This window comes from Anastrepha obliqua, chromosome 1 (assembly GCF_027943255.1).
Source record: "Anastrepha obliqua isolate idAnaObli1 chromosome 1, idAnaObli1_1.0, whole genome shotgun sequence".
Classification (NCBI taxonomy): domain Eukaryota; kingdom Metazoa; phylum Arthropoda; class Insecta; order Diptera; family Tephritidae; genus Anastrepha; species Anastrepha obliqua.
The window spans coordinates 66,443,701-66,459,358 of record NC_072892.1 but is presented as its reverse complement, the minus strand read 5'-3'; the positions used below and the strand labels follow the sequence as shown (position 1 = coordinate 66,459,358).

The 15,658-nt window shown below is 33.0% G+C and overlaps 1 protein-coding gene across 5 annotated transcripts in view; it reads left to right on the top strand.

Moving 5' to 3' along the window:
* Positions 1-12,303, top strand: part of LOC129244149 (uncharacterized protein ZK1073.1) — a 75,856-nt gene extending 63,553 nt beyond the window's left edge. For 3 of the 5 annotated variants that reach the window (XM_054881777.1, XM_054881773.1, XM_054881766.1), the window contains 6 exons: positions 81-291; positions 376-447; positions 8,703-8,815; positions 8,932-9,019; positions 9,096-9,170; positions 10,809-12,303. In XM_054881777.1, the coding sequence (XP_054737752.1) occupies positions 81-291; positions 376-447; positions 8,703-8,815; positions 8,932-9,019; positions 9,096-9,170; positions 10,809-11,039 (790 nt within the window). In that variant the 3' untranslated portion in view covers positions 11,040-12,303. Of the gene's footprint in view, positions 1-80; positions 292-375; positions 448-6,574; positions 6,799-8,702; positions 8,816-8,931; positions 9,020-9,095; positions 9,171-10,808 lie in introns of those variants that run through there. The other 2 variants (XM_054881788.1, XM_054881783.1) reach the window with 2 other exon arrangements.
* The last annotated feature ends 3,355 nt before the right edge of the window (positions 12,304-15,658 follow it).

The following is a 15,658-nucleotide window of genomic DNA, read 5'->3' as shown; positions in this document are numbered from 1 at the left end:
GTATGCATATTAAAAAACACAATATCTTTCGCATTCACATAACGAAAAAATCTAACACCAAAATATATATTTTTTTAAAGCTTCCAATTCCCTTCATTGCAAACACTTGGCGAGGATCTAATAACCGTTTTGGATTTTCTACACGTCAAGTATGTAATTGGTCTGGGTGAAGGTGCTGGAGCCAATGTTTTGGCTCGTTTCGGCTTGGCCCATCCGTCACGAGTGCTCGGCTTGGTGTTGATTAATGCCACCGGAAGCGCAGCCAGTGTTTTGCAATCATTCAAAACCAAGGTGAGTGCATAGTTGAGTACACTGAAGCAATCTATAACGGGTAAAGTTTATATTTTTTTATATTATAATTTTTTTAAATCGTAGCTTATTCAATGGAAAAGCGATGACATCGCACAATCGGCTGAGAGCTTTTTAATGTATCATAAATTTGGACATGTAAGTATGCAATGCAACTTTAGTATGCATTTTTATATTTCTGTGTGTGTGTATGTGTAATTGTTTTTGAGTAATGCACTTCTTAGTGTGTGTTTTCAAGATACCTGATCGCTAAATTATTTGAAAAATTGTTTTGGTGTGAGGTTTTTTTTGTATTTTTGGTTTTGAAATAGGAAAGCCATCAGAACTGAACTAAATTGTGTGCTAGTAATGTGTGTAAATTTGTATAGTAACAAAACATTGTTTATAATGGTCAAGTAACTTTTTTTAACTTTTTTCTTTTTCACAAATGAAATATAAATAATATATAAAAACAAAAACTATGCCTGCGGTCAACGTAATGAATATTGAAATATAATAATCATGCATTGATTTATTAATATTATGCGACATCCAACAGGTTATGGAGGTATAGCAAAAGCATATAAATAATATCAAAATAGTATTATTATCCTTTCAACATAAACCAGTCATCGATTGTTGCTATAACCAAGTTTGTCTATGAAGCACAACACATTTTTACTTTGAAGACGCTTTAATGTTAAAGTTTCCAATTTCATGCTTTGCTATAAAACCATGCAGCTCCTTCTACATAACGTAAAATCCTCTAACACCATGCGATACAATTATTTTTGTTTTGTGTTATTCAGGTAAAAGTTCGAATGCAGGTGAAACTACTGAAAAATTTTGTTTTTCATTCTAATCAATTTAATATTAAATAAAAAAAGTGTTTTAAATATTTATATACACTCCATGATGTTACGTAATATTTATACACTTTTTTCCAGGACAAATATGGTGTAATAATATCCTTTGAAGCTTTAAAGTTCTTTAAAAAATCAAATTGCTGAAAAAATTAAAAACTGAATATGCAGCATTACTAATTAAAATCCATAGTTTCACGTTCACATAAAATTTTACCTAGATAACGTTTACTGTCACACGGTGAAATATACCACCTTTGTTAGAAAATCTTGGCAATTAAATTACACCTAATCTCTTTTTTCACGAAATTTTTTACACGTAATTGATTTAATACGAGTTAAAAAGAAAAAATATTTTTACACGAACTGTTTTGTTTTCACACGATTTCAATATTTTATGAATTTTCCTTGAATCGCATAGAGCAAATAGAGTGAGATTTTTCCGTTTAAATTAGTCTCAGGAAAAGTCTCTGAGACTCGGTAGATTTTGCTCTCGCCGTTTAATAATTTATTTCTTATAATATATTTAATGAATTAAATTGTGTAAGCACGAAATAAATTCTTAAATGAACTTTAAAAAGACTTTTTTAATATTGTTTTCAGTTTTCACCTAATTCTCTTTTTACAAGAATTTTTTCTGAATTTTTTAAAAAAACATTTAAGTGCAAAAACTGGCAAATGGTCTTAAAAAATCATATTAAATTAACAGCTTAGTTTTCTATAAATATAATATATATGTAGATTCATTTATTTATTAACTAAAGTTATATGTATTACTCGTATAAATCTAGTAGGGGTGTCCTTTTATCTACCTCTTAAGGCAAGAGGGTTTTCTTAATTCAAAATTACTATTTGTGAATCATTTTTGTAGGCAGGTCTTTGTCTTTGCTAAACGCCATTTGCTTTTACAGTTCGGTGCGCTCTTGCACACTTCAAGAGATTTCTCTTCACCTGGGCCGTTGACGGCGAAGGTCTCACAACCCTGCAAGCGCAAACACAAGTTTAAGTAAACCAATAAATTGAATTTTGTATATTTTCTAATTAACATTTGAGAAGTGAAGATTTAGCAGAAACATTTGAGTAAACGTTTAAAGATACTGCACGCAAATCGCTGTTTTCCTTCGCCACTCAACAATACCTTTAACATTTTTTACTTCTATTCAATGAAGGCGCATCAGAGTAGAAATTTAGTCACAACACCAGCTATATCGCATAAAAACTAACGCTTAACAGGTATAACACCAAAAGAGACAAGGACACTATGACGCAAACGATACATCACTATCATAACTTTATAATTTTTGGATAGGTATATTTTATATTTTTTTCGAAACGTAAAGTTGATAACTGTTGCATTATACACTTATCAAAAACAAACTTATAAAAAAAATTAACATTTAACAAGCAATTTGGATAAGTTGCTTTCATAAACAGTGCACCGACAATTTTTTTGCTTTGCAAGTAAAAACTTTTCCAGTAATGTCCTTATCCAAATTGATTAGCGTTTATCAATGGAAAGGGAAGGCTAAGAATGTGCCATATGCATTTTTATAAGCAACTTCATTTTCAATTTTTTTTTTTGTACTGATGGCTGAAGTCCTGAAGACGGCACAATCACTCAGTTTATCTTCTGCTAATAGGGAGTATATGTAAGTCCACTCAGAGGCAACTTATTTAGTTGAGCTTTAATAATTTTGTTTTCTGTGTAGATTGATACTTTACGAAAAGCTAATAAATTTTGATAATTTGCATAACTTATCGTTTATACGCTTGCTTGGCATTTCCAATTTTTTTTACACAGTGCTTATAAATGACTTCCAGTGATTTATCACTTATCAATACTCAGTTCATTCACTTTCACTTATCAAGTTGGTGATAATTTGTTGGTTTATGGGAAACTTAATGAAATGCTAATGATAAGTCGTTGGTGCAACAAGTCCAAGACTTTATTTGGCCATTTCAATGCAGAGGAGGGTGCTAGAGTGGCATGAACTGAGTAACGTCGATTTCTCACAACCAGGGCCGTGGAGAGAGTATTCGGGCCCCGGGGGAAACTTGAGATGCGGGCCCCTTCAATTTTTTTTTATTTATCAAAATGCGTATTATGTTATAGTGATATAACATTTAAACATTGAAAAACTCATTGATAAAATTTGTGATAGAATTAATTATGAAATATTGATTAAAATGAATTTTAGAAAACTCTTCAGCAGATCTGAAATAAAAAACGCAGCTGAAAAAAGTTAAAATTTTTTAATCATTTAGTGAGCCTTACAAATATTTGAAATTGACTGCCTCGATGCTTAGAATTTTGCTTTTCTTGCTTTAGCTGAGGCAAAAGCTCTTATAATATCATCGAAGTCGAGTTTCCTTGCTAACTCAGATTCCAAATACAAAGTTGCCAATCCTGTTACTCGACTCTGAGTTGAACAAGAGCGATGATAGTCTTTGATCCTTGATAAAGCGCTGAACGATCTTTCGGCTCCGGCAACCGATACTGGCAGGGTGCAGAATATTCGCAAAGCAATGCAGATGTTCGGGAACAGAGTATCCAAGTTTTTAACTGTGATGGCATTCAACATGTCGATCGAACGGAGGCATACAACATTCCGAATTTCCAGTAAAATTCGCCTTGTACACACTCTTCAAGTGACACATCTCAATTGAGATTTCTTCCGACACTGTCTGAAGTTCTGATTTTTCCATAACATTCGATATGGTGACACCAAAAAAAGTCTGTGACGGAACTCTGGTAGAAGTATTATTTACTATATTTTTTCAAGCAGGAAATTTCTTGGAATTACCCTCGAGTCCGGGCCCCTCTGAAAACTCCGGGCCCGGGGGAAAAGTACCCGATCCCCCCCTCTCGTCGGGCCTGCTCACAACTAACCTTGTTAGGTTAGGTTGGAATGGTTGCCCAAGGAATGAGCACACTTGGACGAAGATAAACGGATTCGCCCTTTGAAGGAGGTGAGATGAAAGAGAAAACCGATGGAATGAAAGGAGAGGACGGGGAGATGTGGTGATGGGATGGTTAGGAGGATGGGTTTAGAGTGTGTGGATTATGAACGATGACTCTGCTGAGTTTGCGTCAACCGCTTAGTACTGCTGATGAAATTCATCAGATTTTTATTGTCAACGCCAACTATACCAGCAGGCGTGGCAAAGAAGTAAGATCCAAGATGCCTGGAACTTAACACCCCAGAGCACGGCAGCTAAGAAGGCGTTGAGATAATTCTATCTCATCCTCCATACATCCAACGCAAAAAGGGCTCGAGGTAATTCCAAGTCTCACAGCATACATTCCTCGCGCATAGGGCCCTGTGAGAAAACCCACGAGATTCGAGAGCTGATATTTTGTCAACCTCAGAGGCTTGCCCGAGCGCCCCCGATCCACACGTGGCCAGAAGGATTTCGCGACCTTACATTTTTAGCAGGTAGTCAGGGGGATCCCAATTCTCTCCCTTCGCGGGGAAACCACCTAACATGTCCGTTGTCTGGCCAGCTCATCAGCCTCACAGTTTCCCGTAATGTCGCTGTGACCAAAAATCCAGATGAGGCTTATGTCAAAGAATTCGGACGCAGTTAAAAGTGAGGCCAGGCATTCCCTGACCAGTTTCGAATGTACGGTTACTGACCCGAGGGCTCTTATTGCTGCTTCGTTGTCGGAGTAAATATTTCTCTATTTCTATTTCTCACAAGAAAATTAATAACTCATAATTAACTCATCATTTCATCATGTTCGGTACTCACCATCGCTTATAAATTCCAAATTCCAATTGGAAACAGTTAAACACCTGCGCTATCAGTAGGCAAGCGTGGCCCAAATGGAACATGGAACAATGGAACATTTTGTCTAATAGGAAGACATGCCTAACATTGCGGATGTTGCGAATCTTAAACTAGCTAGTATATCCAGCTTTTTAAAGACGTAGACTAAAGAAGTAGACTAAGGATAGTTCCGGTAGTATAACAAGAGACCTCTAATTAACCTTGGTGCGTCGAAGGACAACCACTTCACTCACCTAACCTATCACTAATAATCAAATCTGTAGATCTTGATCAAAATATTTCTCTTAAAGAGTCTAAAACCCACGCCATCGCGATATTGTGATCGGCCAAACTCATGCGCCTGAATGTGTATCACAGGGTATAAAGACGAGGACTTTAAAGTTTTGCTTCCTCTTCGTTGAAAGAAATACTTTACTTGGAATTTCTAGTTGATACTACGAGTCTATGACGAATAACAAAATTACAAATAATTTTAAAGTTGTAGGTAGATTGTGGTAAAAGATATAGCGATGGAATTGCATTGTTGGCATTTCCAGTATTCATTGACATTTCATCATGGAAAGACTTACGCCTCAACAAAAGCAACCCGAAGCCATTACATCCATTGAAAGCGACCGTTGGCACGCCTTATGGGCTGAGGGAATCATCGGCCCATATTTCTTCAAAGGCGAGACTGGCGACAAACGACTTTTTGATACCCGAAATTAAAGCCGTGATTTCCACAACATTTGGTTCCAAAAAAAACGACGCTACTTGCCATACAGCCCATGAAATAATGGATTTACTGCGTCGTCGTTTCGGTAAGCAATTTATTTCTCGTCTCGGACCAGTGGATTGGCCACCAAGATCGGGTGATATCACACCTTTGGACTTTTATTTGTGGGGGTATGTAAAGTCTGAAAGCTTTGTAGATAAACCAGCTTCGTTTGAAGCATTGGAAGCCAAGATTACTAAAGTTATTGACGAGATACCGACTGAAGTCCTCCAGCGAGTCATTCAAAATTGGTGTTTACAGTTTTTAAAAAAATAAGTGTCATGACTGGTTCTACACGAAAGTAATAAAGATTGCCCAATCAATTTAAATTTTCGTTATTTTATTTCAATTTAAAATCCGATATCTCTAAATTGATCACCTTTTATAAAGACTATGTATATTGTAAAGTTTGGCACGAATTTAGACAATTACAGCAGTTTTCTCGTCTAACCAGTAAAATCAGCTTTACTAACCGAGCCGCTGAAACAAAAGTTATTCAATATTACTTCTTGTCTAGCCTTTGAAAGGGTTAAGGAAGGTAATAAATATTTTAAGAATTAAAAGTGAGAAATAAAAAATTAGGACACCCCTAAAGTAAGGTTTCAAATTTGCTTTACTATGTACTTGCACTTGCCTGATTAGCTTTGTTGCTTGTAGTCGTGCTTTTACTTTGTAATTTAGTTATGATATATATTGTAAATACATATATATATTTTTTGTTATATTTAGCGTAGTGCAACGCTCAATTTTGTTAGTCGAATTGTAACCCTATTATAACCCAGTTACAAAATGATGTTTTGTTTGTAAAAATGTTTCGTGTAGTGTTTGAAAATGTTGATAAATTTTGCAATTTATTTTCTTTTACATTTTGCTTCAGTTCCAGGTATTTATCAAAAATTTTGGCTTAACACACAGCAATATGGAGTGAATCCACACAACTTGCATTTTACAATTTTACAAATTTATTTTCTTCCATTTGGATTCCTAACTTATCGATTATTCATTATCGTGCTTGTATAAGTAATTGTTGTATGGCACATCTTTCATTTTTTTAAATTCACTTATGACTTATACAAACATATTTACCTATGTATATTAATGACTTTCACAATCCATTAAATTCAAAATTTGTTAAACTTCGTGTGTTTGGTTCACTCACATTTTAATGAACCCTCACAGTCCAAATTATGATATTTGAAACAAAATATAAAATCTCCAAAACTTCATTCATAATTCTTTCATTAAAATTCTTGCTTTCATAGCGCCCAATTTAGTTTTATTCTTGAAACATTTTCTATTTTGTGCTTAATTGAAGACTTTGTACTCAATGCATAAATACAAATTTATTAAATTGCATCCGAAATTTTGTACAAAGCCGTAATGTTGGCGATTCCCAAAAAACATTTAAATCGAAAACGGATTCTTCTGGCATCTACCCAAGCGCACAAAGTAAATTTACCTCACAAAACAAAAATCTTACCAGTTTGATTTGTTTTTATACCAATTGGTTTATTGTGAGTTGAATGCTCTTCGCAAGTTTTGATACAGGCTGCGAGTGTCACCAACTTTTTTAGAGGTTTTCGCAGTGAGAGAGTTCACCACACCCCAACAAAAGTATAAATAAATATCGGACTTTTTTTTTCTTCAATTTCATATAGAATGTATGGATCCATCAAATATCAAATGATATACATTTTTTTCTAATGGCAGGTAGATAATAACAAACCTTCTAGTGTTTTTCTGCCATGAAATGTTCCTTAAAGATCATCTGTAGTTCGAAGACGGTAGACAACAGTAGAATTCTCCATTTTTGCAAAGGATAATAAAAAGTGGCAGAAAATTAATCATCTAATTTTGATTTTGAATAAAATTTTTTCTAAATTAAAAAAAAAATTTATATTGAGTGATGGAAATCTTTATTTTGACTTTTACACGCTCCGTTGCTTGTCCATTTGTATGCTCCAGCTGTCTAGTTCCCATTTGTCAAATATGATTTACATACGAAGCTATTTGCAAAAAGTATACCGCCGACCGCCGTAGCCGAATGGGTTGGTGCGTGATTACCATTCGGGATTCACAGAGAGGTCGTTGGTTCGAATCTCGGTGAAAGCAAAATTAATAAAAAAATTTTTCTAATAGCGGTCGCCCCTCGGCAGGCAATGGCAAACCTCCGAGTGTATTTCTGCCATGAAAAAGCTCCTCATAAAAATATCTGCCGTTCGGAGTCGGCTTGAAACTGTAGGTCCCTCCATTTGTCGAACAACATCAAGACGCACACCACAAATAGGAGGAGGAGCTCGGCCAAACACCTAACAGAAGTGTATGCGCCAATTATTTATTTTTTATTTTATACATTTTTCGATTAATTGATTAATTTTATGCCACCTTGAATTCGCAACATTAAGACTCTCATTTCGTTCAGCGATGCTTTAATATTGGCGTAATAACAAAAAACAGACAAAGCAATAAAAAAATATTATATTTTTGAGTATGTGTGGCACTCTGTATAAACCCTTACAGAGAACGCGAATTTACGTTCTCTGACCCTTATCTCGGTATCCACGATTTTGGTTTCAGCAAAACTCAAAGAACAGAGTGCAAACTATGCTGACGCATTGAGTATAAAAACTTTAATTCTACAATTTCCCACGAACTTAGAAATAATTATTTCCTATTTCATTGTTCTTGAAATGTATCTCACATTTGCGCTCACATACATATACATATAAAAATATGCTACCAGTTCCCTTATTTTGTTATTGAAACCATTACCTTTTTATAGTCAAAATCTTCTCACCCACACATGTACACATAAACTCGTACGTTTCAAAATTTTTAAACATAAAATTCTACATTTATATCATTTTCACACATTCTCCATCGCCAATGATTGGAATATTTCATCACATTGCCTACTCGTATCTCTGATCTATCTCATACACCACAAAAACAAATACTTTGCCGTAAAAAACTTTGCTTAAAACTGTACATACGTACGCATATAGCAATTGCTTGGTGATAATCCGGATAAGGAAAAAATTGTCACCGAATATCAAAAACGTTTGCACAGCACTTTGAATAGCAAAAATGTGGGACTCTACGTAAAGGCTTTTATGAGGTAATGCATTTTGGTTAATTTACACTAAATAAACAATTTTACAATAAACATAATAATAATCGACGGATTCTTCTTTTTACATTTTCTACAATATTCATAAAATGTGCATGCTACAGCCGCAAGGATCTCACATTGAAGGGTTGCAAGATTGATGTAATTTTAATTACAGGCATGCTAAGCCCCTATGCCTCTATGGTTGAGAAGGTAAACTAGAAATGAAAAAAATGCACAGCTAATAATTTTAAGTTTTGTGCTTTTATTGGTTCTATTAAATTTTTAGTTGCACAAAGATGTTGAAAAGGAGAAAGTCACCATTTTAAAAATAGAACGAGCGGGCGATGTCTTAGCTGATGCGGTGAGTATGAAAAAAGATGGCGGTCATCACATTGAACTCTCTGAGAGTTTCGGAGTCACTGGTTACCGTCATTATGAATTTTAAAAAACCAATAGCGGCCCGAAAAACCTACGAGAACTAATTTTTGAGAGCTTTTGTTTAATTTTTATTATTTGACAATAAAATATATAATTTTAGATGAAATTTTTAAGAAGAACTAAATAGCTATTATAAAAAAATATCTCTCTGCATATATTATCGCTCCTAGTCGGAGCATAGAGAGAGAGAGAGAGAGAGAGCTTAGCTCAACTTAGTTTAAAAGTTTGGAATTAAATCGTAATTTCTGGACCTTACAGGGTTAACCTCACTTAACCTTTTAACTGTTTAACCTTTTAACTGTTTAATTTTGTTTGGAAACACTTTTTCTGCCTGCTTAATTATTTTCCAGCGATGACGAGTACAAACAGACGAGAATATAACAGAGTAAATGTTAAATCAAACGTTGCGTATTGATTTTTAGAAAAAATATATATTTATTCATCGCAAATTAATTGAAAAATGCACACGAAATGTTGTTTTATTTGATAAAACTGTTTTGTAACGGTACATCCCCAGCAATTGTTATTTCAGCTTAATACAAACTTCTTCGGGGGAAAAATTACAGTTGATTCGTTGAATAATAATACGAATGGGATTTTTTTATCTTCACGACACGTATACTCGAAAAATTTTCGTTTCGCTTTGCCGAGTATACGCGACATAAAAAGGTAAAGGGTTAATACAAACCTGTTTTTTTTTTTTTTTGTTTGTTTTTGGAACTTGCATTACCCACAAATAATGTAAGATTCAAATTAATCCTAGATTAAATTTTCTAGAACTGTCATGTTTATGAGAAAAGTAGGAGTAAAAATACCCAAAAACACGATTCCATGGATTTTCCCCCGATTTTTTTAAAAGCCGTGGGGTGGTGAGCATCCAGTTGAGGCACAATAATGGTGTTCAACGCAAAAAAATACATCATAATCTTGTTTCGCATAAAAACAATGTCGACCTGTGTTCTCATTCCATTTCATGTTTCATAATTAATAGAGAAATATTAGTTTGGGGGAAAAGAAATCCATTTTCCCGGTGGATAGCTGCAGTGATCGATATTTCGTAAAGTATGAATCAATCGATTAAAAGTTTATGCTAAATTCTTCTAAATTCTAAAAAAATTCTTTTGCTGTTTTTTGTTTGTTCCATTCAGTTGTGAGTTACAGGGTGCCAATAATGGAAGTCAACAAAGAGAAAATTCGGTATTCGGTACATTTTACAGTTTTTCTTTGATAAAGGCGAAAATGCAAGCCAGGCCGCAGAAATTGTAAATAGTGTTTATGGTGCCGATACTGTAACAGCTAATTACGTGCAATTTTGGTTTTTATGTTAAAGAAAATGTCAATGATGTCGACAAAATCACTGAAATAATCGAAGTTGACCGGTATGTTAGTAGTCGTAATACCGCCCAGGAGCTAAAGATCGACATTAAAACAATTTTAAACTATTTACACAAAATGTTTAAACAAAAATAGTGGATTTCTTTTTTCCCAAACTAATATTTAAATAAACTATTTTATTTTAAAATTTAAATTAATGTCTATATTTCCTTTTTTTCATTTGCAGCCCGCCAAAGTGGCTCAATCGATTTTGCTCTTCTGCAAAGGTCAAGGCATTTTAACTTCTGTCGTTATGCCTGGCGTTGATCGCGGACGTGCTTACTCCAGCAGTTCGGGCGGCTCTGCAGATGGACAAAATGGCTCGCGAAAGCTTTCACGAGGAGTATCAATGGAGGATTACGACAAGCCGAATATACGCCGATTGAGTATTATCAACAACGAGTCACCAAAGAAATAAATCTAAAAATTAAAAAAAAAGCAAATAGAAAAACTATTAATATTATTATTTTTTGCTAAACCGGGCAAATATGCAACAAATTAATGATAAATTGATATTTAAATATATAGCTATACTACATACATATATGAAACATTTTTGAGCATGCTAGTTATAGTTACAAATTTTTTGGTAAGCTTGTTATGTGTGAGTAAATATAAAAGCGTCCGAAAATACAATTTTTGCTTGAAAACTAATTATTCTTATTAAATAATGAAAAAATCAACGATAAATTTGTTTCATAAATACTAACGGTAATTTAAAAATGAAATACTCTTAATAAGCTAATATGAAATTAAATATTGCCAAATTTAAGTCTCAAAATTACAAAAAGATTGCTTACAATTTATACATACATATATACATTTACCCATACATATGTATGTATGCATAAGAACGCATATTTACATACAAAATATGTGTCAGTCATGTACAATTTCTTCGAAAATGCTTAAAAATAGTGAAAATATTTGAATGACTTGGAAGAACTGCACACCAGTAAGCCAGTACGTATACTCAGTTTCAAGCGCGAGTAGTAAAAAGTGCTGCGAGACATCATTTGAAAAGCTGGATGACAACAAAGAAGAAAACCAAATCGAGTTTTTGCACTCAACACACAACTGTCATGAATACATAAATCGCATCATCAAATGGCATTGAACATACAAACATAAATATGATTGAAATAAAGTATTTGAAAGAAGAATTTTTCGTTTCTCGCACTCCAAGCATAACCAAACCCACCTACAACGAAAAAAACTAACATATCTTCCAAAAAGAATCAAACGAAGAACTTAGAAAGTATCAACTATGAAATACCTCCGAATCGGTTAACGTAAAGCAGTACCTTCAAATTGCCAAATCAAGTATTCGTACACCGAAATTATCTAAGGAACTCTTTTTAGTTCAAATTATATCCAGAACTTTTAAAAGCATTTACATGCACAGACATATTTTACTTGAATACTTTGGAGAATTTTTAAATGAACACCAAATTCAAATAGTGCGTAGTTTCAAACAGAATTAAGTAAAAAGAAGATTTACTATAACACAAAAAAAATGTTTAGCTAAAAATACTTACATAAAAACATATAAACACATGTATATGCACGAGGACGTTATTTAGCAATTTCAGTAGCCTTAAAAATGTAGTGGCAAAATGTTCTAAAACACAAATCGTTGTATGCTTAAATGTAGTCAAAAACGCAGTAAAACACAAATGAAAATATAACCTTGAAAATTTACATTAAAAGCTTAAACAAAGTCCAACCACACATTGCAAATTATAAAGAATTTTCACTTTTATAAAAAAAAATTATTAAGCGAAAATTCAGGAGTTAGCAGCAACTTAAAAACAAATAAATATTTTTATGAGTATAATTTCGAACGCAATTTGAATCATATAAAAGTTTACTCCACATTTTTATTAAATACAATTACATGCAAGCAAACGAAAAAAATTATTTAAATTTTTTTTTTAAAGGTAGTTCCATTATCCTTAAATAAGCTATTGCTTCGGCAGCCGTAGTCGAATGAATTGATGCTTAACTACCAGGCTCGAAGCCCCGGGCACGAAATACCAAACAGTTTTTTTCTAATAGCGGTCGCCCCTCGCAAGCAATGGCAAACCTCCGAGTGTATTGCTGCCATTACAAAGCTCCTTAAAAAGTATCTGCCGTTCGGAGTCGACTTAAAACTGTAAAATTTGTGAAAAACATCAAGACGCACGCCACAAAGGGGAGGAGGAGCTAAGCCAAAAACTCAAAACGGTTAAGTTTGTGAACGTTAATTTTTGAAAGCCCTTTTTTTTTAAAGCCAGAAATGTAAATTTGTATAATGGCCAATTTGTATATATGGCAAAAATACACAGATTACTGAAGTTTCGTTAGTAAATGACGAGATTTTCGTAAATTAACTATTACCAAAAATACACTGCATTCTTATTGCCCAATGCCAGTAGAAAATTACTAATGGAAGTTGCAATGTAAAATATTGGGGTAATTATTTTTCAAGAATTAGATAAAAATATATTAAATTTCCGAGGATATTATATTATTATTTTTTTTTTTTTTTTTGAATGTTAAATAAAATGACGCGATGAAAATCCACAAAACGCCAGGGTATTCCACCGTTTGTGAAATCAAATTGTATTTTGACGTAAAATTATACTGTACAGATTACCGTTATTAAGGCAACTTCAAGCTTTTTTATGATATCTATCGTCTTCTTTTTAAATTATGTCGTTTGATTTTGCGTATGTTTTTATGTTACCTTGGAAGTAATTTCCGCGGAATTTTTTTGTTATTATTAGAATTTTTTAATTCGTTGCTGTTTCTTTAGACAGATTGGCTTGTATGTTTATGCAGTTGTTTATTGTTATTGTAGCCGATAGGTCTACGCGGCTTTCTAATCGGTGAGCCATTTTGTGACTCCGACGTTATTATATAACAGACCAAAGAAAAAAACCTTGCCCAAAATCACTTCAGCAGTTATCGCGGCAAACAAAAAAAAAGAAGATTATATAACAACATTTATTATAAATGAATGTTTAGTTATTTCATCATTTGCTTATGAGACTTAGATGTTGGGTTTTGACTAAGATGGTCGGCACAACAAAGCTACATACCTATAACGTCAAGTTATATCGAAATTCGTAGTAAGATTTATCTTGCTTATTTCTTCCTAAGCTCGTTTATTGAATTTGGAGGTATAGTAAAACGCGATGCGACGTGGCGCAAGGCCTGCCTAAAACCTTCAAGCATTTGATGAGTCAAGCGCAGAGTTGTCATTTATTTATTAAACTTTCTTTTATTTGTTAACATATTTTTATTTAGTTTTCAAGTTTTTTTAACTTAATTTAACTGTGAGTTATTTCAGTTTTCCCAAGGCACTGAACTAGGCCGTACGATAACTTTTAATGGTTTTTATGCTTATTTTAGTCTTATTCTTTTTGTATATACACATAATTAGTTGTTGAATTATGTTAACTTTTCTTTATTTAAATCGATTATTTTGTCAAGAAGTTCCATTTGTGATATTCGTTTTTTTTTTATTCTTTTTATCTTTTCAACTTTTTTTTTATATTTTCTTTCAGTATGACTTGAATGTGATTCCTTTTACATTTATTCATCGAACTTTATTTTATTTAGTGACTTTTTTTATACTTACTGCAGTTTCATTAAAACAAGAACTTCACTATATTTCTTTTTGTGCATTTTGATCTAATGAATCGGTCTACACGACCTTACTATTGAAGAGCCACTTTGCGACCGTGCTTAGATTTTGAGCCAAGTTCGTTAAGCTAAAATATTGAACCACTTTTGAAGAACTAACTTCGAAATTTTCGATATGAATAATCAGACTTAAGATTTTTAGTCGCTATTGTTTTTGTATGGGAAGCTTTTCTCGCGATTTTAATTGTTCTACTTCCGTTTATTTATATTGAAACGTCAAAATGACGAGTTTTCTTATGAGTAAGTGGTAACACGAAACATAGTTTCCTTCAAATAATTAATAAAGCGGCTGAGAATATGTGATGGAACTACCTTCCAAAAGTAATTTTATCATGGATGTATGTATTGTAATGTCAACATTATTTAGCAAAGTTTTATTAGCGCTTATGATCAAGTTAAGAATATAATCATATATATTCACGCAATGTCACGAAATTATATTACTTTAAAACAATATTGCAAAGTCAACTATAACTGTTAAAAGAGTAAAATGCAAAATCAAATTGTGTAATGAAAAACTAGCAAAAGTAAAAATTAAATTGTTTAGATGAAGTTTATAAGAAACCTTAAATCATTGCGTTTTATTATACTGGGTATGTTTAGCTGAGCTTTACAAAAAGATATTTCTAGCCTTCCGCTCTTTAGAAAATTGAATACTTTATTAAGGGGTTATATACAGTTAGAAAACCGAAAAAAGCGAATTCTTTCTGAGAAAACTTTTAAATTTTTTTATCCAAAAATTTGTATGCATATTATGTTAACTTTTAACTGTATTTTAAGACTTAATTTAGTAAAAATATTTATTTGAAAAGAAGCTACAGTTGATCTCCGGGAGCTCATCTTAAAAAAGACGTTTTGCGGTGACCACCATGTCCCTGAACTGGATCCTCTGAAATTAAAAAATCACACAGATTTCGTTAAAGAAATGTTAAATCTAGTAATTAATCGAAGGAATAAGCAAAATAAATTTTTTTAACGAAATGGTCGTTTCTCAAAACAAAAAAATCGATTTTTGACCAAAATTTCGGCCTTAAGGGGTTAGGGGTAGTCAGAGGCCCGAAAAAATGATGATTTTCACGAATTTTTTTTTGCTACTTAATTAATTTATTTAACAAAAATAAAAACATAGCATAAAAACACCATGTTTTAACTTGACTTCACCAAAATTTCAAAAAAAAAAATTAATAATTGCAAAAGTTATCGCTGTTTGTGTGAAGCCCGTTTCTCCAGAAGTCCCTTGCGGTGAACATCACAAGTCCTTGCAGATTCATCTAAAACCAATCGGACAAGAAAAATTAGTTTTATTAATAGATAATCTTGTGCCTGATCGAATTCAAAATGAACAAA